The sequence below is a fragment of the Notamacropus eugenii genome, chromosome 2, assembly GCF_028372415.1.
Source record: "Notamacropus eugenii isolate mMacEug1 chromosome 2, mMacEug1.pri_v2, whole genome shotgun sequence".
Lineage (NCBI taxonomy): Eukaryota > Metazoa > Chordata > Mammalia > Diprotodontia > Macropodidae > Notamacropus > Notamacropus eugenii.
Window position 1 is genome coordinate 162,823,730 of NC_092873.1, and position 26,326 is coordinate 162,850,055.

The 26,326-nt window shown below is 40.6% G+C and overlaps 1 protein-coding gene across 1 annotated transcript in view; it reads right to left on the reverse strand.

Annotated features, from left to right (window-relative positions):
* GABRR1 (gamma-aminobutyric acid type A receptor subunit rho1) overlaps positions 1-26,326 on the reverse strand; it is a 48,714-nt gene that overhangs the window by 17,432 nt on the left and 4,956 nt on the right. The window contains exons 3-4 of the mRNA XM_072642808.1: positions 22,460-22,527; positions 13,314-13,537 (exon numbers count right to left, since the gene is read on the reverse strand). Of these exons, the coding sequence (XP_072498909.1) occupies positions 13,314-13,537; positions 22,460-22,527 (292 nt within the window). The remainder of the gene's footprint in view (positions 1-13,313; positions 13,538-22,459; positions 22,528-26,326) is intronic.

A 26,326-nucleotide genomic window follows, 5' to 3' on the forward strand; every position in this document is an offset into this window, starting at 1 on the left:
AATGTGCATCTGACCTTTGTAGAGACCCAGCCTGGTTGCCACAGTGACAAAGGAAGTGAAATAATATTAGAAGAAGAAGTTTCTCAGTCAGAAGCATGCCCAATAGTGAGGCAGAAACAGGAGAACCCAGGAGGTAGCTCAATATTTAGGGAAATAATTGAGGATTTTACTCAGCAGGAGGTCACAGAAATTTTGAGTCGGTTCTCCCAAAGGATGGGAGAAACGTTAATATCTCGGATGGTGAGAATCAGTGATAACAGAGGAATAGCTATAGATCCTGTCAACTGCTTGAAATTTATATATATTAGTCAGGATCCTTTTGTACAGCAAACTTTTAGAGATTACAATATGCCAGGCCTAGAGGCCTGAGGGCTACCTGAGTCTTACCTTACCTCTATCGCAGGTCTTCGGCTGGCCAAACCGGATGAACGTATGAGAGAAGAGACTTTCTGGAGTCGAACAAGGGTTAAGCTTTATTCAGGGTCCTGGTTACAAGTGCAGGGGGAATTCTTCCTTAGGAGGGAGAGAGAAAATCTCCCAAGGAGGCAAAGATCTTACAATAAGAGATTGGAAGCAGAAGTGTAAGTGGGGAGAGAGGGGGAGGGGAGAGCGAAGAGAGGGAAAACGGAGCCCTCTGTCCTGTAAGGGCCCCTCCCGAGCTAAGAGAGCCTTCAGGCTTTCCTGATCCTAATTAAGCTCTCTGGCCGCATAGTTTGCACCTGAATACCGTGCCTGTTAGATAACAATAGGTGTGCCCAGATCCGGGACAGTCTCGAGGGCGGGGAGAGCTCTCTCCCATCACGTTTCTCACGGGAAGAGGCGGAAATACACGAGATTGCTCGGTCTCACTCCTCGATTCCCTGCTGTTTTCTGGGGGGCCTCATGAGAACTCTTAAGATTTAGAAGTTCCCACCTTTACCCGCCCGAGACTGTCCACATGGAATTGAGCTTCCATCCCCAGCAACAATATGCAAAGAGGTAACAATAATCTGTTAGCTTTGGCTTGCAGAAGGTTGCAGTAGGCAGTACTCTACTGACTATGTGCCCTAGGGGAGACAGACCCTGGTATTCACTTAGGCACTGTATAAGAAAGTTAAAGGAAGAGATAAGGAAGACTGCCATAATGATGGGAAATGCAGATGCACACTATGATACTCCTTTTGCAGTTTACCATAGGAATATAATGGTGAAGATGACTCCTCCTACTTACAAGCACTTGATTTTGACTCTAATAATTGGGAAAATAGGGCACCCTCTTTCAGAGGTGCTGGACAAGATTTCACAGTTAGATGACTTAGGAGACTGGGGAAAGGACTAAATTACTAGAGAGGGAAGAGTAAATAGCCAGCTGATTCAAAATCAGAATAAATTGACAAGGAGAGAATTGTTTACTGTTCTACTGAGATCAGGGGTAGATTTTAGAAGCATAGATGGTATTCCAACTAATGAACTATACAGAATGTACCAAGAAAAAGGGTTTGATACTAGAAGAAATAGAGAGGAACTGTCCCTACGGGTCCTGCTGAACCCTTGTATCCAAGTTTGTTGTACCTTCAGGGAGAATAGGAAGTTGGTCAAACCCCAGCTCAGATTAGGATTAGCAGTACTGACTGGAGTGATACAATCTAATTACCAAGGAGAAATGATTGTAATATTCCAAAATTTAGGTGATGGACCCATACAGTTTTGTAAAAATGATAGAATGGTTCAAGTGATTATTATTCCTTGTGAAACAAGACCACTTGTGAAAACTTATCCTTCTTCTGAATTGACTAACAGAAGAACTGAAGGACTGGGATCTACTAGAATAAAATCAGGAGCTAAAGTACAAGTTAAAAGGAAGTCAGATAATGTTCCAAAGGCTGTGGAAATTATAGCTCATGGGAAAGATTGGAAACTTAACTGTTTAAACTGTTATATGCAACTTGTTTGTTCAGGAGAGGATGATTACCAAATTGTACCCTTAATTCATATATTCTACCATGAATGAGGCTGTGATAGTGGGTTTATGGATTCCAGAACCACGGCTGACCCTATATCTATCCTGCTTTTGGTTATTGTTTCCTTTTTGTTTGTTTGTTTTTTGGCCTTTCATCTGTTAAACTTGTTTGCTAGATTTGTTTCCTACAGACTTAGTACCCTCCACCTGCAGATGCCTGATTGCAGGATGTCACCTCCTATCCATGATGGTGATGTGTCATCTCTGGACCTGAAGCCGACCAAACTCCAGATGCCAGCTAAAGAACTGATCTCTCTAATGGGACTTCTTGGGGCAGAGACAGCTCTATGTCCAATCGCCTCACCAACCTATGTAATGAATATGAAAGATCTTGGGGCTGAATGTAATAGTAATTTAAATGAAAAGATCTTGCTTATTAATTAATAGACCCATATGATCTGCTTAAGTTGCCTGGAAGCCTGGGCCACATGTGGTAGGAGGAGTTTGCTGAAGAGGTGGAACAGGAAGGGTGGAGTGAAACTGGGAAGAAGTGAGTGGGGTCAGGTCAGAGGGGATAGAATTCAGGCCAACTGATACAGTGTGGAAGTTGATAGTGAGAAGGCCCTGGACGGGAGGTTTGAAAATGGCTTTGGCCCCTCCTGCAATTGTGTTTATTAACTTCTTGGTCACCATGAAGGATTTGGCTTTCTGGTTCTGGGATTTGGCTTTCTGGTATTTAAATAAATGTTTTTCTATGCCTTCTATATTGAGAGTCTTTTATACTTGGCAACTGAGAACTACGCTGGCATATTCATAGTCACCACCAGTGCTATGAATTTTGCCTTGGAGATACATATAGGTATGAACCTGTTTAGAGGTCACCGAATAATTTCATCATCTTGCCTCAGTGATTTGTAGAATCAATGCATTCTAAGTGTTCAATTTATGCAAACAGAAGGTATTCAATATAATGTAACTTCCTAGAAGACAAGGATCTCCTTTTCATTTTGTCTTTGTATAGTCACCTCTCCTATCATCATAGTATTTGGCATGTAGTAGGCCTTAATAAATGCCTGTCAAATTGAACACACTCCCCCCCAAAGCCTCTTGCTCTTGTTTCTAGACATAGTGTTGGGTATTGTGGCAAGGAGCAAAGTATGACTTCTCTATTCATTCTACGGCTACCCCCCAAAAAATTATTTTATATTACAGAATTCTGGAATTACTTTCTGGTTTCTTAGTGTTGCGGATGGCAAAGAGATAAGGAAATAAAGAAATAAAATCAAAAAATTAAGGAAAGTATTATTGTCTCCATGTGCCCCATATTGTTAACATGACAAGTAAATTTTAACATGCAGTGGAAATAGTAAAAATAAAAAAAATACTCAAAGAATAGGAAGTTCTGAAGACTGTTTCTGTATCATGCATAATTAAAGAACTTGAGGCAGGGAACTAAAACAAGATGAGGCATTGAATCTGAGACCTTAAATTTGACCCAACTTTCATATGGAAGTGAGTTTGATGCTGACTTTTTTACCCTTTTGTGGGTTTTCCTCTCTTTGGACAGATCCATGGACATCCTACTATGATGTTGAGAGAAAGGAGAAGAATGGTAGATTAGATCATCTTACAAGAGAAGATCGATATGTTGATGATAAATTATAAAAATTAGTGATTAGGTAACTTCCAGTAGATGTCCAACTTCTTTATATTTCTCCCTTTCCCACAGGAGTCAGAGTAGTTTCACTCAGTACTTTATGACTGTTTAATGCTTCATTTTTTCAGTCAAGTCTGACTCTTTATGATCCCATTTGGGGTTTTCTTGGCAGAGATACTGGAGTGGCTTGCCATTTCTTTTTCCAGATTATCTATAGATGAGGAGCTGAGGCAAACAGGGTTAAATGACTTGCTCAGGGTCACATAGCCAGTAAGTGTCTGAGGCTAGATTTGAATTCAGGAAGATGAATCTTCCTGATTCCAAGCCTAGTGCTTTATCCATTGCACCAAATACTTCAATGGATCTGTAACTTTATAGGCATGAGTACTCCTTAGCCCATGCCCATCTTAACCTGTTCACACCTCACATTCCTGAGCTTGCCTAGTTATAAATCCTCTGTAGGGAACCCAAGTAACACCTTAGAGACTCCCCTATGGTTTTATACTTTGTGAATATTGTGAATTTTTGTGATTATTTTGTAAATAATGGTACGAAATGCCTACTCGGATCACAGGAAGCACTTAAATGCTTGCTGAATGAACAAAAATAATTAATTACTTAGTATTTACCAAGTACTGTGATAAATGTTGGAGATATAAATAGAAAAGCAAAACACCCTATTATGGAGGAGCTCAAACTCTCAAGGAAATAGCATAAAGAAGTGGGTTTAGCTACATAGCAGATGGACAGACCTGGGGGTCCTGAGGGATAAACTGCAGAGCAGGCAACAAGATCTGGGGGGGGGGGCCTTAGGGTACATTGGCAGATCAGAGGACAATGGAGGTGGTCAATCTACTTGCTTACTACTCACTTTTACTACCTAGCTCATATTTTTATTTGAAATAATGTATAGTGCTAACACATATGTTATGATTTAATTTCCACTAAACAATTATTTAATTTAAACATTAAATTTAATTCAATTAAGTGGTTAATTAAAACACTAGTTACTTTCTACACACACACACACACACATACACACATATATTTGTGTGTGTGTGTGTATGTACATACATATATGGATATGTTTAAACTACCTCCATTCTGTAGAGTAAAATTTGCTCACTCCTGATTTGTTACTCAAAGTAAGCAGATTCCACTCCCCCTACCCCATTTTAATTTATCTCTGTCCTCAGTTCCTCATTTTATTAATTTATCCTCAGTGTTATAATTGTCTTAATCTCTGATTCTCTAGAGAATGTGACAAGGGATTGCTGTCAGGGTTTAACATTTTCTGAACATTTGGAGTAAGCAAAAAGGAAAATGGGGCACAGTTCTGGAAATAGGTATAGAAGTCCCAAAATCTGCCATAACTAAAATATCCTGCTGGCAATGCAATGAGCCCTGGGAAAACTCACATGATTTATTTGGGTAGAGAACTAAGCCGCAGAACTTCAAAGACTATAAGATTTCACAGCTCTTTGAAAAGTCTTTCCTATGGGGACACATTTCAAAACTTGGGGATGAAATTCCAATGACTGCATGCATGCAACACTGCCAGATGAACCTGATGTCAGATTGCTTAGGTTTCAAACTGGGGCAAAGACTGAAGTGAATATTTATTAATTGATACAGTGTTCCCTTCTGGGCATAAAGCCAGCTTCAAAATTGCTTGGATCTTATATGGAGTTACATTATGTCCATTACAATAACAATGTAATGTACAGGATTTTATGTACCACTGTCTATTTGACTTTGCCAAGTATGGCAATTTAATCTTTATGATTTATCAATGCTTAAACTAAAACCAAGTCTATAAGTTGAAGTGAGCTATCAACTTTGGAAAACTAAATAGAAAGTACCTTAATAATTTTCAACATTAACATTTCATTCATTTGTTCACATTCCCATCAGAAGAGGCAGTTCTATCTTTGAGCTGAAAGAGGGAGTGTTTGGGGGAAGTATAAGGATATTATCATACAGGTAGGTGGTGCAATAGAATGCTGGGTCTGGTGTCAGGAAGACCTGAATTCAAATACCACCTCAGACACTTACTAGCTGGGTGAGCCTGGGCAGGTGACTGATCCCTGTTTGCCTCAGTTTCCTCATCTGTAAAATGAGCTGGAGAAGGAAATGGCAAATCATTCCAGTATCTTTGCCAAGAAAATCCCAAATGGGGTCACAAAGAGTCATGCACAACTGAAAAATCACTGCATATCAACAGGGATACTAACACATGAAGGCTGAGAATACCAAGAAAGCAGAGAGTCATGTACAAAGGAGGCAGCCTTCACACAGCTGTTCATAATTATTAATCAGTAGTTTTTAAGCACTCATCCTGTGCCCAGCACTGGTGCTAAACAATATGATGAGAGCTGGAAAAGGGACTGATGAGACCATCACAAAGACCAGGGTACCAGGGGCAGGCTGCCTGGAAGGAATTAACAGACTCAAGCATTGCTGAGGTCAAGGTAAAGATTTTCAATGGGCAAGAGTTCTTATGGAACCTGCAACTTTAGAGGGGTACAAGTAAAGTTTATATAGTATATTCTATAGTGAAACATGTGCCAAATATGCTTACTAGGTGATTCAGGGTGGGATTAAGGAGTGGTTAGTATTTAAAGGAACATGTACTTTTGGTATCTACTATGCAGGTATTTTACCCAAAACTCATCAAGAAATAGTCTAAGGGGGGACTACTTGGAGGTGTGATTTTAGACCTGAAACATCACTAAGTCAACTAATGGTCAGGGCTGGCTCAGAAATACTAGGTTGCTCTCATCAATGTCGTGTTAGACAAGATAAATGTAATGGAGTATACGTATGTCTAAGTCTAGGTTGCATATGATTGGTCAGTGAGTAGTAAATGTTGCTATGACCCAGTGCACAGCCCATTCAGTCATTACACAGCTGGTTCAGACTAATAAATTCTATAGGTACAGCTGGCTGTTGTATCAGGAAGGGAGATAACAGTTGTTGCTGGGACAGGCTGTGTCCCTGGGCTGGGGAGAAACTGCCTGAGATAGTGTTTTGAAGCTAAGGAGAAGTGTGATATTAGAAATGGGACCCAAGCACATGCAACAAGCACCCCATCAGCTGGAGACGAAAAGAAACAAAAACAGTCCTTCCCCTCAAAGAGGGGATCTAATGGGGGTAAACAACTTACATACAAACAAATATATAGAGCAAGCTACATAGAAGACAAGTAGGAAATGATTAACAGAGAGGAGGAGCTAGTATTAAGAGAAATTGAAAGAGGCTTCTTACAGAAGGCGGGACTTTAGTTCGGACAATTACTTTCTAGGGTATAAAGGATTAGAATGTACTGTTTTTGCTGGCGATGATGCAGAATGGTACTAGTGAGGTCCTGGAGTGTCGGTGGCAGAATGTGGAGACCTAATCTTCTGATTCTTTGGACTTCATCATCATGATTCAGCTTCCTTCTAATCTCAGAACTTCCTTGAGTTCCTGGGTCCTTCTCACCTTGGAGCATTTCTCCACCATTATGATCTCCCTCTCCCAATGGTGAGTTCCTTCAGTATTAAAGGACTTAAAATACCAAACAGAGAAGTCTATATTTTCTTTTAGAGCAAGAGTCCTTAACCTAGGTCTGTGGCCTTGGTGTTTTCTATTTTTAGGAGTTCAGTGGAAATTCCTGATGATTTGGGGTTGGGGCAAGTGGGGCAGTGTCTCCTGAGGCAGAATTCAAGTATAGAACTCAACTGGGAGAATCTACCTACTAAAGGATTAGCAGGTTTCACCTGGTACTTGATCAGGAAGCAAGACGGTCCCTATATGGGTCAGGATGGATGTTGGCCCCTAGTTATACAGAACCAACTCCTTCGTGAACTGAGACCAAGCACTAGTATAAAGATCTTTGTGGATATGCTTGTATAATGGAGGTTTCACCTAAGAGTGTCACCTAGTTGGTGTGAAAATGGAAGATACTGGGGACCTTTTTCTGTGAGACTGGAAAACTGGTCATTCTGCAATGGCCTACCACAGGGTTGGGAATAGCTTTTTTCCCCATTGACTGAGCTGTTAGTACTGTCTGTGTCTTTAAAACTGCCTGCCCAAGCAAGGTCAGGGTTTTCTTCTACTTTCCCATCTGAGAGTGGAGGATTCCTTCACTCACACCATGTAGTAATGGGGGAGGGTCTGAGGTTCCCCTTTTCCCCTCTCTGGCCTTATTGCCCAGAGAAATAGTTCTGGGATTTGCCCTTTTCCTTTGTCATTTTCTGTTCTGAGTATAAAGAATGGAATTTATGATTTAGTAGAGTTTCGAGCAATGGTGACCTGGGAGCGAAGGACTGAGGAGTGGACATTGATACAGCCAATCCAGCAAGGAAGCTCTGAGGATCAAAGGGTCCAGGATGCTAACCCAGAGGGGCTTTCAAATTGAACTCAGTGGGACTAATGCTACATAGAAACTGAGATAAACTGTGAACTTTAGTCTCTACCCCCGATCCACACAGACCTAGTTAATGTAGAGGGGACTATGTACCCCTAAAGTGTTAGGGTAAATGTGTGCACATTTCTTCTTGCTATATCTTTGAGGTAAATATCCCTTTGTCAAAGCTATTCCAGTGTTAACTGGTTAAATGGAACAGGGGTGCTAGTTACATGGCCCTTGAAATTGGGGAAAATAAAGTTAGTGAGAGCTTGAGTCAATGGTGGAGAAGAGAGACTCCTCAATCATCTCAAAAGATTGGAAGACCCTTTGGAAGAAGTAAAATGTAACCTCAGAGAGCAGGAGCCAGAGCAAAACCACATTATACTTGTCTCAGCACAGACAGTGAGAGGTAGAGTTCAAGAAACCTGGGTAGCACCATTACAAAATTCAGTTAGCAACAGCCTAGGTATTGTGGCTTACTCAGTATGATTGTGGCTTACTCAAGCCAAAACGGCTTTAAAGCTGAACCTCTTACATTTTAATTTTGCTTAGTAAATATATTTTAATCCATATGTGAATAATCCTCTCAGGTCTCATGAAGTTGGGAAAGAGGATCCTTTGGGAATGGGGGCACAAGCCAATCAAATTATGAATTTTAATGTGATTAAATCCTACCTACTTTGACTGGACAGGAACCTTGGTTGAGGCACTGGAAAGGAAAAAGCCCATGCAGAGGGATTAAAATGAGACTCAGGACCTGGAGCTGCAAGTCCCTGCCCACATTGGCCCAAAACAAAATTAAGCTGGAACAATTTGCCTTTGGATCATCACCTGTTAATTTGAACAGAGATAGCATTCTGAGCACTTAGCTATCTTAGTCACTTTCCTTTGATGCTAATATAATGATCGACACAGCTGGGTGTCACAGTGGATAGACTGCTGAGCCTGGAGTCAGGGAGACCTGAGTTCAAATTTGGCCTTAGGCACTTAACTAGCTGTGTGATCCTGAGTCAGTCACTTAGCCTCTGTTTGCCTCAGTTTCTTTAACTGTAAAATGAGGATAATATCAGTAGCTACTTCCCAGGGTTGTGAGCATCAAGTAAGATAATATTTATAAAGTATTTTATACAATATATAAATGTTTATTCTTTTTCCTCTCCTCCCTCTTATGATAGTTACAATTTATACAGTACTTTAAGGTTTGCAAAATGCTTTTACGTAAATGACCTAATTTGATTTTCATAACACTGAGGTTGCTGCTATTCTCCTTTTTTGTTATTGTTCAGTTTGTACAGTCATGCCCAACTCTTTATGACCCCATTTGTTGTTATTGTTGTTTTGGCAAAGATAATGGAGTAGTTTGCCATTTCTTTCTCTAGCTCATTTTATAGATGAAGAAACTGAGGCAAACTAGATTAAGTGATTTGCCTAGATTCACACAGCTAGGAAGTATCTGAGGCTCGATTTGAACTCATCTTCTGGTCTCCAGGTCCAGTACTCTATACACTGTGCCACATAGCTGCCCATTTTACGTTTCTAAAACTGAGAACCAGGGAAGTTAAATGACTTGCCAGGGACCTCAAAGCTAGTCAGTGTTTAAAATAGGTCTCGGACCCAAGTCTTCTTGCTTCCAAGTCCAGTGCTCTATACACTGCACCAAGCTGCTTCTATATGTAAAACAAGTGCTCCTGTGAGTAGGTACACACCCCTTTTACATATAATACAGAGCAGTAATGTTCAATACATATTATCTCACTTAAACTTCTCAACTGGGAAGTAGTCACACTCTTCTTGGAACCACCTACAATGGGAAGAAAGTAAGGGAACATTCCTGTGGAATGAAAATGAGTGTTCCATGGCACAGGTTGAAAATGGAAGTGTGTTTTTAAGGTTCTCCCATTTAAACACCAAGGAAATCCTATGGCCAGGAGTCCCTTGCTCATTTGAATGGGGAATAAGAGATGCAGCTAGGTGGCACAATGGATAGAGCACTAGGTCTGAAGTCAGGAAGATCTGAGTTCAAATCTTCTCTCAGACACTTATTAGCTGTGTGACCTTGGGCAAGTCACTTGGCCCTATTTGCCTCAGTTCCCTCATCCATGAAATGAACTGGAGAAGGAAATGGCAAACCACTCCAGTATCTGCCAATAAAACCCCAAAAGGAGTCACAAAGACTCAGACACAATTGAAATGACTGAAGAGCAAAAGTAGAAAGCCCCAGTCCTTACCCCAAGACAAAGCAGAGCTAAACTAAGAGGATAATGTATGATAGGATCACTGGGATGGCAGTGCATGCCTATAGTCCTTGCTGTCAGGGAGGATAGGTAGGTGGATTGCTTGAGTATAGGACCAAAGGCTGCCTAAAAGGGGCAAACCAGCCTACATTGGCAATTGAGGGGGCCCAGCTTCTATGCTAAGTATTGGGATCAGGCCTGGGAAAGACTGTTGCACTTCCAACCTGATGTAGATGAGAAGATGCAGACTCAAAAAACAAAAGAATTTTTTAAAAGTGTTGGGAAGGATTTAGAGGCCACCAAGTCCAACCCCATCATACAGATCCAGGAACTGAGGCAGAGAGAGAGAGAGGTTAAGGGATTTGCTCTGGATCAAACAGCTGGTAAAGGTAAAGGACAGAATTTGAATCAAGGTATTCTAGTGTGTATAGATCAGAAGGAGGAAAGTTCCAGGGTAATACTAGCATTTATTGCTACAGCACCTACTATATGCCAGGCACTGCATTATATGCTTTACAAATATCATTTCTGTGATCTTCACACAACCTTGAATCCAAGAGAGAGAGAGAGAGAGAGAGAGAGAGAGAGAGAAGTGAAAAGACCTGGTCAGGAATCAAGCTATGTGATTTAATACTGTGATACCAATGAGTGTCTAAATTTAAGAATTTCCTTAATTTTCTGTCTTTGGGTGCATGATGTATATCCTTCTGCCTTGTCCTATGAGGCTGGGCCTCTACCTTCTGAATGTGCTGCAGGTCCGTGACTCCTGCCACCACTGCCCACACTAATTGCCACAGAAGCAGCTATTTCTAAGTGGCAGAGGATAGTAGGTAGGTCAGGGAATTTTTATTTCCATTTTGCAAATGAAGAAACTGAAACTCAAAGAAATTAAACTCATCCCTCTTCCAAACTTTCCTATTTCTATCAAAGGCACCAATATTCTTCCAGTTGCCCTCATTCACAAGGTAAGAGTCATCCTCCACTTCTCAGTCCCATTCATCCCATATATCCAATAAGTTGCTCAGACTTACTGATTCTACTTCCTCAACATCTCTGCTGTCCAACACCACAACCACCTTAATTCCCACCCTCATCACCTCACTTGGACAGTTGCAATAACCTCCCAATTGATCTCCCTGCCTCAAGTCTTTCCCATCTCCAACCTGTCTTCCATGGGCAGATGAAAATAGTTTATTTGTGAAGGCAGCTGAAGAAAGCATCGTGGAGCACTTAAAGCTTGGTCAGACCTTGAAGATGTCAAGGTCATCCACTGCATCCCTGGCCATCACCAGTCATCCTGGACTTTTGTCTCTGTGTTACCATTGGACTTCAATGACTTTGGAAGAGAGAATGAGGCTGACTACTTTGTGCAATTCTGCCTCACTTCAATCTACTTCATGAGTGAGACAAGACCTCACCCCCATGACATCATTGGTCCTCTTTGAAAATGAAAGATGAACAGTAACATAGGATATTCCTAGAACACAGGTCTGACTGTCAATAAATTTCAGTGGCTCCCCATTATCTCTAGGATCAAATGTAAACACCTTCATTTGGCATTTAAACTGCTTTACCACCTGGATGCAAAAGACCTTTCCAGGCTTCTCATTCCTCCCCATTACCCCCACCACACTTCCCTCCATGATCCAAACAGACCAGCCTTCTTACTGTTCTTCATACATGATGTTCCATCTTCCTTCCCTATTCCTTTGCATAGGCTGTTCTCTCTGTACCAGTAATGAAGCCCCTCTTCACCTCTGACTCTTAGAATCTCTAGCTTTCTTCAAAGGTCAGCTCAAATATCACTTCCTACATGGGGCCTTTTTTTGATCCCCAGAATTGCTAGGGTTTCCCCAATTGAAATTACTTTTTACTTACTTTGTAATGTATTATGTGTGTATGTATGTATGTGTCAATGTATGTATGCTTGTACCTGTTGTTTTCCCCAAGTAGGATAAACTCCATGAGAGTAAGGATGATTTCATTTTTGTCTTTCTTTCCCCAGCAGAGTAAACAGGGCCTGGCACATACTCAACACTTACTGACTGTTTAAATCCTTGGTGATTGTCTAAATAGCTCACCCCAGATCACACAGCTAGTAGGTGATAGAACTCGTACTTGAACCCAGATCTCACAGATTATAGGAGGAATCTGAGAAAGGATATAGGATGGGAGCTAGGAGAGATCTTAGAGCACCTTCCTTGCAGGATTGCTGTGAGGATTAAATGAAATAATATTTGTAAAATGTGCTTAGCATAAGTGTCTGGCACATCATAGGCATTATATAAATGTTTGTCCCCTCTTTTTCCCCACCCAGTCCAAGCCCTTCATTTTTACATATGAGAAAACTGAGTCTTAGAGAGGTTGTATTACTTGCCAGCGTCACACATGTACTTTTCAACAGAATTCACAAGTGAACCAAGGTCCTCTCACTCCAAATTCAGCCTTGCCTCCATTGGACCCTGGAAAGAGTCTACCCTCATCAGAATTCTTTTCATTATACTATGCTGCCTTCCTGCAGAAAGTGGGGAGAGTGATTGCTCAAATGGAGCAAAGGATTTTGTAATTTTTTTCATTGAAGAAATAAATATAATTTAAGAAAATAAAATTGGGTATAGAAGTCAAAGTATTAGATTAGAATGCCATCCATATTTCTCTGCTCCCTCAATTATATTTTTTAGGTTGTAAAATTCTTTTACAAAAATCTTTATTCAATACTGCTTTGCTTTCCCTTGAGCTCAAGAAATAAAATTAGCAGTAGGGTTCATTAGTAATCAGAATTGAAAGGTAGAAGTCCTATTCAGAAACTGATGCTTTTTGCTTCCACATTTGGCAATTTACTCTTTTCTTTAGGTTATTTAAATATATGTTTAATATATTATTTTTATTTATTTACTAAGATAATTCATTGTTAATTTAATAATGTATTAATATAATATTATTATACATTTGAATATATATCTATTTAAATAACCTAAGGAGAAGAGTATTTTGTGGGAAGGGCAAGAATGAGCCAGAGGGCATTCTAAATTCAGGTTCCTCACAGCTCAGGCTGAGTCAGAGAAGCCATTAACAGGAACAGGCTTTTACCTGAGGCTGTAGAGCACCTTCCCATCAGGCTGGACCCGAAGCATGACATTGTCTGTGGTGGTGTCATGGATGAAGGACCTCTTGGAATGTACAAAGAACATGTCAGGAACCCAGATCTTTTTTACCAGTCGGCCATCGAATGTCATGCTCAGGTTGTTCGTGCTAGGGAAAGACAGTCTTTCATCCTTCCAATAGTGTCTCAGGTACAGGGTCATGGTAAAGTCCTAAGGGGGAAAAACCAAAAACAACGGTGGGTATCAACACTGGATGCTTTAACCCCACAGAATACACCTCCAGGAGCACGAAAATGAAATAGCAAACACCTTTCTGAGAAGTAAAGTAGTATAATAGAAAGAGCCCTGGAGAGACCTGAGTTTGAATTCTGGCTCTGATAGTGTTACTCTGGCAAGTCACAATCCATCTGGCAGTTTTACCATTTGGAAAATGGGAGTAAATATACTTATCCTATCTACTCACAGGGTTGCTATTGTCGACCTGAAAGTTTGGTTAAAAAGGTAAACAGGCTAAATGGATATTGCTTATTCCCTTAAAACTAGCTGTTACATGGCCATGGAGTCAGAAGGAAATCTCTGACTTATACAAGAATGACCAAACTTCAGTCTGTTTTAGGACAATCCAAGGGTGTCTGTGTCTCTCATGTTTGTGGTCTCTATTTGTGTTTAACTATTCCATGAGAAAGGAATTTTCTTAATAGGTTTTAAATACAATAAGATAAGAGAGTTGACAAAGTTGCAACTGAAATTATGACCCAGGACATCTGTGTTTTCTTTACCATTAACATGATATAACACAGTATATGTCCACAAAATATTAAGATATGGAAAAAGTCCCATTATTCAAGATAGTGTCTCGGGTTAAGCATCTCATAAAGTATACTACATCAGCCCCATCTGGCCTTGTTGACATAAGAAGAGGTATTTTCTGAGTTTACTTCAGAGAACAAAGAGACTGTTAGGTCCAGGTTCTTCTAATTGATTAATTCAAGCTCTGGCCCTTATTAAAGCCCCAAAATGATATTAAATATTATCACTATGAAGAAAGTACTTTGAAAATCTTAGTCATATTTGTGAGTTGTTACCTCCTTAAAAAGACCTTTTCAATTAATCTGATCATTCTGGCTACTTATTATCTTATGTCTCTCTCCCCTTTCTTGACTAAACTCCAGAAAACTACCCACATTAGAGGATTCAACTACTTCTCTCATTCTCTTCTTAAACCTCTTCAGTCAGGCTTCCAGTCTCAGTATTCCCTCCATCATTCTCCAAGACCACCTGCTGGTAGTTCAACACACATAGGAGGGAGCTTGTGGGATTGACGATGGCTTAGCCCTACATCCAGGCTCCTGATCCTGTGCTATCCTTCTTCTGTAGTGGCAGGAACAATGATACTAAGAATCACAGTTTTTAAAGAGTCAACAAATTTTAATTTGACTATTTTTATTCCAATTGTGAAATCCTCCTTGCCCAATGACCAACAGTTGACATATTGCTGGAAGAGCTAACGCATATCAATCTCGATATTCTTGTTACAAATAAGACCAGAAGATGAACTTGGAGCATAGTTTAGAGTGAGGTATGCCAGGAGCATCTATAGATTGTTTCATGGATACCTTTAAGATCACTGGAGAAAGTGAGAAAGGCCTCCAGAATGTTGCATGGATGCTGTGTGGTAAACTTTGGGGGTGCGAGGTACACAGGATGGGAAGGCATGTGTGGGCACTCTGTATCTTTGCTCATCACACATGTCTGTGTGATCTTCCCAGCAAAGCATGATGGGAAATGTCCTGCTCCTGCCATAACAACATAGTGGCGAGCCTTGTAAACATGTCCAAAACTCTAATTATGTCTGCCTGGTACTTTGGAGGAACCCGTAAGGGGCATGAGAGCTACCAGTATGTCCAGTCCACCACTGGTAGGTCCATGAGTTCTCCACATGGTCCAACTGAAGCATCTGTCGAAGGCATTCACCTGCATGCCTATGGCAAACAGGGCTCTTAACAAACCTGGGTGATAGTTGGTCTCCTTGTCTCCTCTATAGTGCATGCAGAGCCCACAAATGGGTTCAGGCATTGCAATGGAAAGAAGCTGACCCTGTGAATCTTTCTCGCAAATCCTTCTCAGCTAGGAAGGCTGAGCTGTTTGTAAAAGCAGGAGAAAGTTGCAGAAAACCACAGCTGAGCCTTAGAAATATGACCTGGATGGGGTTTAATATTCTGTCATGCCATCTTCTTTTCTCCTGCTCTCCTTTATGTGTTGTCTTTCCCCGTTAGAATATATGCTCTTTGAGGGCAGAAACTATCTTCCTTACTTGTATTTGGATCCCAGAACTTAACACAGAGCCTGGTACATAGTAACTGTTTGCTGTATCATAATACATGTAGTCCACTGAAGCTGGAAGCACTTTCACACTGTCCAGAAATGAAGCCAATGACAGATCCTCTGAGTATCCTCTTTTAGATGCCTTGACCTTTTTATAGTTTTTATCCTGGGGCATTGCAAGAGAGTAAATGCACTGTCTTAGAATCAGCCCAGAATATGGGTACCACATGATTCACTCCCTATGAGAGGCATTACTACATCCCCAAAATTTTATTGGTCCATAGCTCTCACTAGCTCTGTTTGAAATGTTTGTTGTTGTTGTTCAGTTATTTCAGTAGTGACTACTCTTTGTGACCCCATTTGGGGTTTTCTTGGCAAAGATACTGGAGTGATTTGCCATTTGCTTCTCCAAATCATTCTACAGATAAGGAGACTGAGCAAACAGGGCTAAGTGACTTACGCAGGGTCACATAGCTAGTAAGTGTCTGAGGCCAGATGTTGAACTCAGGTCTTCCTGACTCCAGACCCAGCATTCTATCCATTGCACCACCCAGCTCCTCCTATTTGAAATGACTCATCAGCAAAAGATTTGGGAGCTGCCTACCTGGCTCCAACTGACCATCTTCCAAAAGGGTGAGGGCCCCAAGGCCAATGAAGGATTGATACCCAAAAGACTATTCTGTCTTTGTTTGTTACTGTCTATATTCCCTGGAGGACAGCTCTATAGGTAGGTCTGGGCCTATGACATAATAGTCTTATATAGGTCATGGTCAAAGCCCAATTTGCATTATATATAGAAATGTTGATATTTGCTGAGTTCATGATTTTTGGGGAAAAAATAAAATTAAAGTAATCATCTTGCTTCTCTGCAACTAACTTATCATGAAACTTGGAACAAATCTTTTTATCTCTCTACAGGCATCTATGGTTGGAAATGCAACATTATAATGAGGGCAGCTAGGTGGTACAGTGCTGGACCTGGAGTCAGAAAGACCTGACCTCAAATACTTACTAGCTGTGTGACCCTGGGCAAGTCACTTAACCCTGCTTGCCTCAATTTCTTCATCTGTAAGGAAATGGAGAAAGAAATGGCAACTCATCCCAGTATCTTTGCCAAGAAAATCCAAAATGGGACCCTAAAAGTCAAACATGACTTAACAGCAACAAAAATAACTACAATGACCAAACTTCCAGAGAAGAGATAGGATAAGGTATCTCCCTACCTTCTTTGTAGGGATGGAGGGCAATGGTCATGAAACTGTGGAATATTTGATTGATTCATTGGTTAGCTGACCTGCCTTTTCTTTTTTGTTGTTACAAAGGATGGTTTTTCAGAGTGGTGGAGAGGAAAAGAATGTATCTGGAAATGGTTGGTTGTTGTCCTTCATTTTTGAAGAGGATCAAAATGACACCACCATGATAAAGTGAAGTTTCAGTGTGTCTGACTGTGGCTGATCAGACCAATACGAGCTTGGAATGCTCTACTACAGGTTGGACACAGATAGTCCATATGAATTTTTAGGGTGGATACTCCAAATTTGTGTATCCTACATTTACTTTGTGCTGTCTCAATTCTGCTTTGCTCATAGATCACAGCACCATTTCTGATGTGGGCATGCCGTGCTGAGTGGTCCTGTGCTAGTGTTTCCCATGTTGCACAGTCAAATCCAAAGTTCTTGAGAAAGGCCTTGAGACTGTCCTTGTACTGTTTCTTCTAGTCACCATGTGATCACCTGTCCCATGTGAGTTCTCTATAAAATAGACTTTTTGGCAAGCATACATTTTGCATTCAAACAATGTGGCCAGACCATTGAAGTTGTGCTCTCTAAAGCACAGTTTGAATGCTTGGCAGTTCAGTTTGAGCAAGAGCTTTAGTGTCTGGTACCTTATCTTCCCAGGTAATCCTCAGAATCTTCCTAAGACAGTTCAAATGGAAGCGATTCAGTTTCCTGGCATGGAGCTGGTAGACTGTCCATGTTTCACAGGCATACAACAATGAAGTCAGTACAACGGCTCTGTAGACCTTCAGTTTGGTAGTCAGTCTAATACCTCTTCTCTCCCAAACTTTTCTTTGGAGCCTCCCAAACACTGAGCTAGCTCTGGAAATGTGTACATAAACCTCATTGTCAATGTGTATATCCTTGTAAATATACTACCAAGGTAAGTGAACTTATCCACAGCATTCAAAACTTCTCCATTTGTTGTAATCAATGGTTCCACGTATGGATGTTGGGGTCGTGGCTGATAGAACACCTGCGTTTTCTTGGTGTTAATTATTAGGCCAAAATTAGCACAGGCAGCCGAGAATTGATCCATAGTCTGTTGCATCTCAGCTTCAGAGGGAGCATTGAGCACACAGTCATCTGCAAAAAGAAAATCATGCACCAACTTCCTCCACTTTGGTCTTGGCTTGTAGCCTTTTGAAATTGAAGAACTTTCCATCAGTACGGTAGTTGACCTTGATGCCACGTTCATCCTCATTGAAAGCTGAATGGTAAATGGATTTAGAAGTTCTTCCATATTTCAGTGTAGGCCCCACATGTAGGCTGTTGTGTCCCCCAGGTGAATTTGGATCTTGAAGACATGCTAAATCCTACACAAACACAGAACATCTGCTGCCCTTGGGAACCTAGCCAGTTCTCCAAGGACAAACATCATATGTGTACTCCATCGTGAGGTTTGGCTACCCTCTCAACGGACAACGTACAGGATAGTTGGCAATTAGCCTCTTTGTTGGCAGTCAAGGGTTTGGAAGGGTTTATTAGGTCTCTGTTCTGAGGAAAACTTTGAAATCTCACCCATGGAGAGGATGCTCTGCCTGGGACCCCTTGCTCCCAATCCAGAGCCTGAAAGCTGTATCCCAGGATTCCCCAGCTGAGAAATCCAGGAGTTGGTGCTTCCCTGGATTGGTGATGTTTTTCCATTTCCTCTTATATCTATATTAGTATTGCTATAATTATATTAGTATTAGGATTTATTAGCTATTGCTGCAGTTGCCCTAAACTGTCTGTGCATTTACCTTTTCTATAAATTAATAAAATATTAAGCTAACTTCTTCTCGAGTGTGTCTTATTGTAGGCATGAATCTAAACCATAAATTTCCTTGATCATACCAAAGCATCTGACAACATGGCTGAAAACATCATGCTAAAAAGCATGGGAGCAAGCACACAGTCTTGTTTCACTCTATAGGTAACTGGGAAGGCACGAGATAAGGGTGATATAAAAACCACAGAAGGCATATAAATTTAAAATTATTTTTAACCCTACATACAGTTCCCTTGAGAATTCTGGTGGTAATAAGTATGGCATAATGTTTGTTGAGACGTCCTGTGAAGCAGACACTTAGGCTATGGAGCACATAAGGAAGCCACTGGGTCAAGAGTGTCCATACTCTAATTCTCTGAAGTATTTTTATCAGAGACCCTGTGGTCAAGCTCTGTGTGGAGGGCAGAATCATTGTTGTGTTTGCTGTTTAATCATTTCAGTCATGTCTGACTCTTCCTGGCTCCATTTGGGGTTTTCCTGACAAAATACTGGATTGGTTTGTCATTTCCTTTTCTAGTTCATTTTACAGATGAGGAAACTGAGGCAAATAGGGTGAAGTGACCTGCTTAGGATCACACAGTTGACGCTGAATTTGAATTTTCCTAGCTTCAGATGTGGTACTCTATCCACTGTGCCAACTAGTTGCCTGATTATGTGAGTGGATGACCTCTAATAGTAATACCTAGCCTTTATATAGCCCTTCAAAGTCTGCAAAGGATATAACGGTATGTGCTGCTATTATAATCCCTTTTATACTTTTAATAATTTTTTAAAAAATTATACTACCAACAGACACACAAAAGAGTAAATCACGGTGCCCTGAAGTTACAGAATTCAGTCATCTCTGACCTTTGATCCTGTGTTCTTTTTGTCTCTGAGTTAATTGAACTGGCATTTTACACTTCAATCCAAGTTTAGCCTAAACCCTTCTCTGCCTGTTGTTTGCTATCTGGCAGGAAATCTCATGTTTCCTGTTGCCTGCATCTCAGCATATTTATTCAGCTAGATGACTTTTGTTCTGCTTCTCTGCGTACTGACAAACAAAGGTATAATAACAACTTTTTACCTGAGGCAAACAGGATGAAATGCTGCTGGGGAGTTTTTAAGGGTAGGGGAAGGTAGGTAAGTGATACCTTGGAGACAAATTCACCTGGGATGTCCCTTATGACATAGCATGGGGTATCATACATTTTAACTAATTATTCTGGAAGTAGGTCCTAACTTCAAGTGTTCCACCCTCAATCAATAAATCGACGAATATTCCAGTTAGGTACTGAAGATACAGAGACAAAGACTGAAACAATCTTGCCTTGAGCATATATTCTATTAGGGGAGACAAGTCTCTGTCTAAATATGAAAAAATTAAACAGGGTAGTTAGAGAAGGAGAGAAACTTGGGAGGGGGTATCAGGAAAGACTTTGTATAAAAGGTGGTAGTTGAGATAGAGGCAGGAGTCGACGGGTCAATGTTTTAACAGCCAATTCTCCAGAAAAACAAACTTGTACTACACAGTCAACAAAACAATAAATCAAGTCCTGATTCATAGTTAATTTCTGATGTGTAATGTTAATATTCACACTGGAAACTTAATCAGCTCATGCAGCTGTTTTCAGCTAGCTTCTGCACATCCCTAGCCAGGAGTGAGGAGTGAATTCCAGGTGCGGAGGAACACCAGTGGAAAGTCGTAGAGCCAGGATGTAGAATTCCATGTGTGAGGAACTCAGAGATAGCCCATTTGGAAGGTTGAATGATGCATAACGAGACTGGAAAAAGACTAGGGCCAAGTTGTGAAGGGCTTTCAAAGCCAAACAAAGGACTTCATATTTGATCCTAGAGTTTACAAAATAGGAGAAAGACATACTCAATATGCAGTTATGGAGAATCTTTCTGGAAGTGATATGGAGGGTGATCAAATGGGAAGAGACTTGAGGCAGGAAGACAAATTAGGAGACTATTTAGGAAAGAGGTGCTGTGGGCCTGAACTAATATGATGGCTGTGTGAATAAAGAGATGAGGTTGGATTCAAGACATTGTGGAAGAAGACGTACCAAGATTAGGAAACTGAATGGATGTATGGGGTAAGGGAGAGTAAGGAATTAAGGATAATACTGAGATTACAAACTGGGGATACAGGAATAATGGTAGACACCCTTGAAAGAATAGGAAAATTAAGCAGAGGGGAGGTTTTGAGGGGAAAGGACTACAAATCAGTGCACTCTAAATTTTGCTTCTTTGGGGCAAAGCACTGATTGCCACACCCTAGTTATGGCTCTGCTGACAAGTCCTTGCCTTTTCTCTAGTACTATTTACAGGGACTTAGCCCTTCTTTTACTTCCCATAGGGTTGACCTCACTATGGAAAGTAGTTCCTACTCAACATGTTCTGCTCCTGCACACAGTCAGATGGATGGGGCAACTGTTTGTCAGCCAGTCAATAAACATTTCTTAAGCACCCACTATCCAGGCACTGGGGATATAAAAAAAGGTAAAAGATAGTCCCCCTTCTCAAGGAGTTCACAGTCTAATGGGGGAAAACAACAGTCAAATAACTATAAACAAAAAAGCAATATGTGGGATAAATTGGAGGTGAAGAGTGAACAGAGGGAAGTCACTAGTATTAAGGGGGATAGGGAAAGTCTTCTTGTGGAAGATAAAATTTTAGGGACTTGAAAGAAGCTTGGGAAGTCAGGAGGCAGAGATGATGAGGTAGAAGAGAAATCCAGTCATGGGGGACAGGAGGAACAGCAAAGCTGTGAGCATGAATGACTGGGGTACCCTCAAAAGTAATAAGCAAGTTAGAAAAAGGGGAGGACTTGGAGGGGAAATATAACGAGTTTAGTTTTGGACATGCTGAGCTGTAGCAGCAAGCAAAGTGGGATTCTTTTTTTTTTTTGGAGTTCAGTTTCCCATGTTCAAGCTAAATTGTGATCATCTGAAGGCTCAAACACTTTTGAACCCTGATAGCTCACAGCTGTGCTGAGTCATGTAGGTTTACTGCCTACTGACTCAGTCTATCAGGAGTCAACTCTTTGTTATATATACTGGGACACTGGTATTTTGTTTTGGAGGTTCGCTTATGAGAAGGATCTTGTGATTACCTAGTTTAGACTCTGAGTGGCTGTATGTTCACGCTCCCCCCACCCCAAACCTCTCTAGATCCAGGGATGTATGTAAAGTAGATAGCAATATTTCTTTGATTCAGGCAGTAGAGCCCTGTCTGTTGGTCTTGATTTCTCTGCTTATATTTTCTCTGTATTTTCTCTGTTTGATGAATGTAATGAAAGAAAGATTGTTGACCCCTTTAACAGCTCTCTTTCCTAGTAAAGCAGATCTGAGAACTTGTGCTAGCAGCCATACTGGGCATGCCAGTGTGGTTGCCTTTACATGAGCTTAAGATGTCTAAGGGTCATCCAGTTCAGGATGTCTAATAGGCAGTTGGAAATGTGAGACTGAAGGGCAGCAGAGCTGTTGGGGCCTGATAATCACATTTGAGAACCCTGAGCACAAAGAAGATAATTGGATCCATAGGAGTTGAGGAGATCACCAAATGAAGTAGTATAGAAGGAGAAGAGAACAGGACCCAGGACACAGAGCCCTGTACATTTAGAGCATTTCCAGGGTCAAACACAGGATCTAGTGAGAAACCAACTAACTGATGAAGTTTTCTGATATCATAATAACATCTGAATAATGAATTGTCAGCTTATGACATTATGCCTTGATTCTTAGATCCAACTTTTTGTTGTCAGAGTGTACTTACCATATCAACTTCTGAGATGCTATCCAGACTTTCAACTTGAACATCTACGCCAACAGGAATTGCGGGGCCTGAAAAGGGGATAACAAAGATGATGATATCAGATATTCTTTTTTTTTTTTTTTAGCAAGTATCCACTCACCCCTTTCACCTCCCCCCAAAAAGAGAGAAACACAAGCAATTTCCTCAGACTTAGGTCTTTATTCCTACCACTTTGCCTTGATGGGCCAAAATGAAATTAGTGTTTGACAGGTAAGAACAGTTAAGGTGAGAACCTAGAAAATCCAGATGAAGGTTATTTCTTTTGCCCAAATTATTTTACTTATTCACATGGTCCTGAATTTCCAGCTTGCACAGACCTGTGTAAGATTGTGATCACAGCAATAGTGTGTCAAGTTTGTAATTAGAGAAAGTAACCTCAAGGTGACCCAAAGAACTTCAAGTAGAGCCTCATCATTCAAAAGTCTTGACTGAGAAATTATTAAAGAGAGCTGCTTTCCAGGGTATCCTACCATGTGCTATATTCCCCTTGTTAATGATGGGGTACTTGGGTGCATATGCTTGGACCCCAGTTCTCAAGTCACATTTCTCTTTAAAAATCACATTTCTTCCTAGCCTTAAAACACTATCCCAGGCAGTTTCTCCCCAGGCCAAAGACACAGCCTGTCCCAGCAACTGTTATCTCCCTTCCTGATACAGCAGCCAGCTGCACCTATGGAATTTATTAGTCTGAACCAGCTGTGTACTAACTGAACTTGCTGTGTACTGGGTCATAATGACATTTATTACTCACTGATCAATCATATGTATCCTAGTCTTAGACACATGTATACTCCCTTACATTTATCTTGTCTAACAAGATATTGATGAGAGCAACCTGGTATTTCTGAGTCAGCCCTGATCATTGGTTGACTTAGTGACGTTTCAGGCCCAAAACCACACCTTTATGTAGCACTCCCCACCCCCATCCCCCAGACTATTCCTCCATGAACTCTGGGTAAAATATCTGCACAGTAAATACCAGAAGTGCATATTCCTTTAAGAACTAACCACTCCTTAACCACTCCCTAATCCCACCCTGAATCATCTAGTTAACATATTTGGCACATGTTTCCTATAGAATATCCTATATAAACTTTACCTATACCCCTCTAAGGTTACAGGTTCCTTAAGAACTCTTGCCAGCTGAAAAGTGTAATAAATCTTTACCTTACCTCAACAACACTTGAGTCTGTGAATTCATTCCAGGCAACCTGCCCTGGTATCCCAGTCTTTGTGGGGGTCTCACACCCACTTCCAGCCCTCATCATTTACTAATTCATTTTGCTCTTTTATTCATTTTACTTCTTTGAGACCAGTTAATGCAATAGAAAATGGATGACATTTGGAGTCAGAAGATCTGGGTTCTAATCTTGGCTCTGCCACTTTATACCTGTGAATTTAGTCAATTACTGAGCATCTCTGGCCTTCAGCTTCTGCATGGTACAATGGACATAGTGTTTTATGTTCTCTAGGAGTCCAGAGTTAGAAGTCTTGTGTTCAAATCCTACCTTTTACACTTAACTTTTCCTTTGTTACCTCGGGCAACTTATTTAACTTACTTGGTTCTCAGTTCCCTTATCTGTAAAAAGTGGTGGAGGTTGGATTTGATCAGGAGTCTTAAATCTTTTTTGCATTCCAGACTCCTTGGATAGTCCGGTGAAACCCTTCTCAGAATAATGTTTTTAAATTCATAAAACAATATACATAGGATTCCAAAAGAAAACTGAAATATAATTGTCAAAATTTTTTTAACATTCACAGATGTCAGGTTAAGAACCCCTGGACTAGATGTCACATCAGTTTCTAAATCTATTATCCTATTTATTGTTGTTACTGCTTTGAGCCTCAATGTCTTCATCTCTAAACTGAGGGAATTTGGCTAGATGACCTCTAACTTCCAGCTCAAATTTGACTTTCCTCTCTAAATTTAGGATCTCAAATCCAATCCAATCCAACCTAGCCATGAGAGGATAGCACTTTCTAGTAAATGACCAAGAGTCCATTAAGTAAACCCACCAGAGACTGTGTGGGTAGGGCCTTATCAACATTTGGACCACTTTCTAGGCAAATTCTTTTCTTAAATTTAAGGTGTTTTCTTTATTACTGAAGAATACAAGATGGAATTGAAATGAAGGGTAATTAATTAACCACTCAACCAACTGGTGAAGTTTGGAGCCATTTCATTTTTCTTTGCTTCTTGAACTATAGAATTTCTAACATATACAGCCAATAAGAATGTATTTACATAAGTTTTCTCCTTACTCAAACCTTAAAGGGTAGCCACAAAGTATAAAAACTCTGAGAAAGCTAACAATTAGAATTCCCAGAGGACAAAGATAGGACTAGAAATTTTCCTCCTTTGAATGAGCAGAGAGACCTGAACTCATTGTTGTTGTTCAGTCATTCAGTTGCGTGTGATTTTTTGTGATCCCATTTGGGATTTTCTTAGCAAAGATACTGGGGTGGTTTGCTATTTTCTTCTCCAGCTCATTTAACAGATGAGGAAACTGAGGTAAACATGTGTAAGCCCAGGGTCACCCAGCTAATAAGTATCTGAGTCTGGATTTGAACTCAGGTCTTTCTGACTCCAGGCCCAGGGCACTATCCACTTCACCACCTACTTGTCCCTGACTTGAACCGGAGAGGCAGACAAAGTAAGATAATCATACCTTGGGTGAAATCATCTGGTGACATGGAGAAGCTATACAGGTGCTGTAACCCAGCTGGCTACAGCCTGACCTGAGAGAGCTTTGCAACCCTGGGCTCTAGTCAATTATTTGCTGTGGGGCTTTACCACCTACACCCCCACTCCCACTCCCACTCCCTATTTAATTAAACCAAGCTGATCAAACTCTGCCCTCAATTATGCATACACAGTTCCTGCTGCAGGCTCCCAGATGAAGAAGGATTTAGTTATAGGATCATGGATTTAGAGCTGAAAAGGACCTCAGAGGCCATCTATTCAAACTCTTTCCTTTATAGATGAGGAAATTGAGGCCCAGGACAGTTAGGTGACTTGTGTAAAGTTAGACAGGTAGTGAGAAGGGAAGAGGGAGAGGGAGATCTGAACTCAAGTCTTTTGAGTGCAAAGCCAGTGCTCTTTCCACAGTACTATGCTATCTGCCCAATAGTCTGGAGGCATTATGGTAAGTCTTCTTCTTCTGCCTTCCACTGGGATATTTTGGATCACAGTTGTCACAGTAGGCGGTGATGCTTTATCATATTTAGAAGTCATTATCAAGAATTAGGATGGATGAAAACTGCACAAATCAACTATACCCAAAGGGCCACAATACTGTACGTACTGTTGGACCCAGCAACGTCACTACTCAGTCTGTATCCCAGAGAAAGGGAAAAGAAACTATCTGTACAAAAATATTTATAGTAGCCTTTTTTTGTGGTGGCAAAATATGGGAAACTGATTGGATGCCAGTCAACTAGGGAATGACTGAACAAGTTGCGGTATATGATTATATTGGAATATTATTGTGCTATAAGATGAGCAGGATGGTTTCAGAAAAACATGGGAAAGCTAGTATGAACTGATGCAAAATGAAGTGAGCAGAACATTGTACACAATAACAGTAATATTATATATGTGAAAGACTCAGTTGCTCTGATCAGTACAATGAGCCAAGACAATTCCAAAGAACCCATGATGCAATTCACCTCCAGAGAGAACTTATGAACTCTAAATGCAGATTGAAGCATAACCTTTTTGAAAAATTTATCGTTATTGTTTTATTTTGTTTGTGTTTTCTTTTGCAACATGGCTAATGTAGAAATATGTTCTGCAAGACCTCACACAAAAATCAAAATCAAATTACT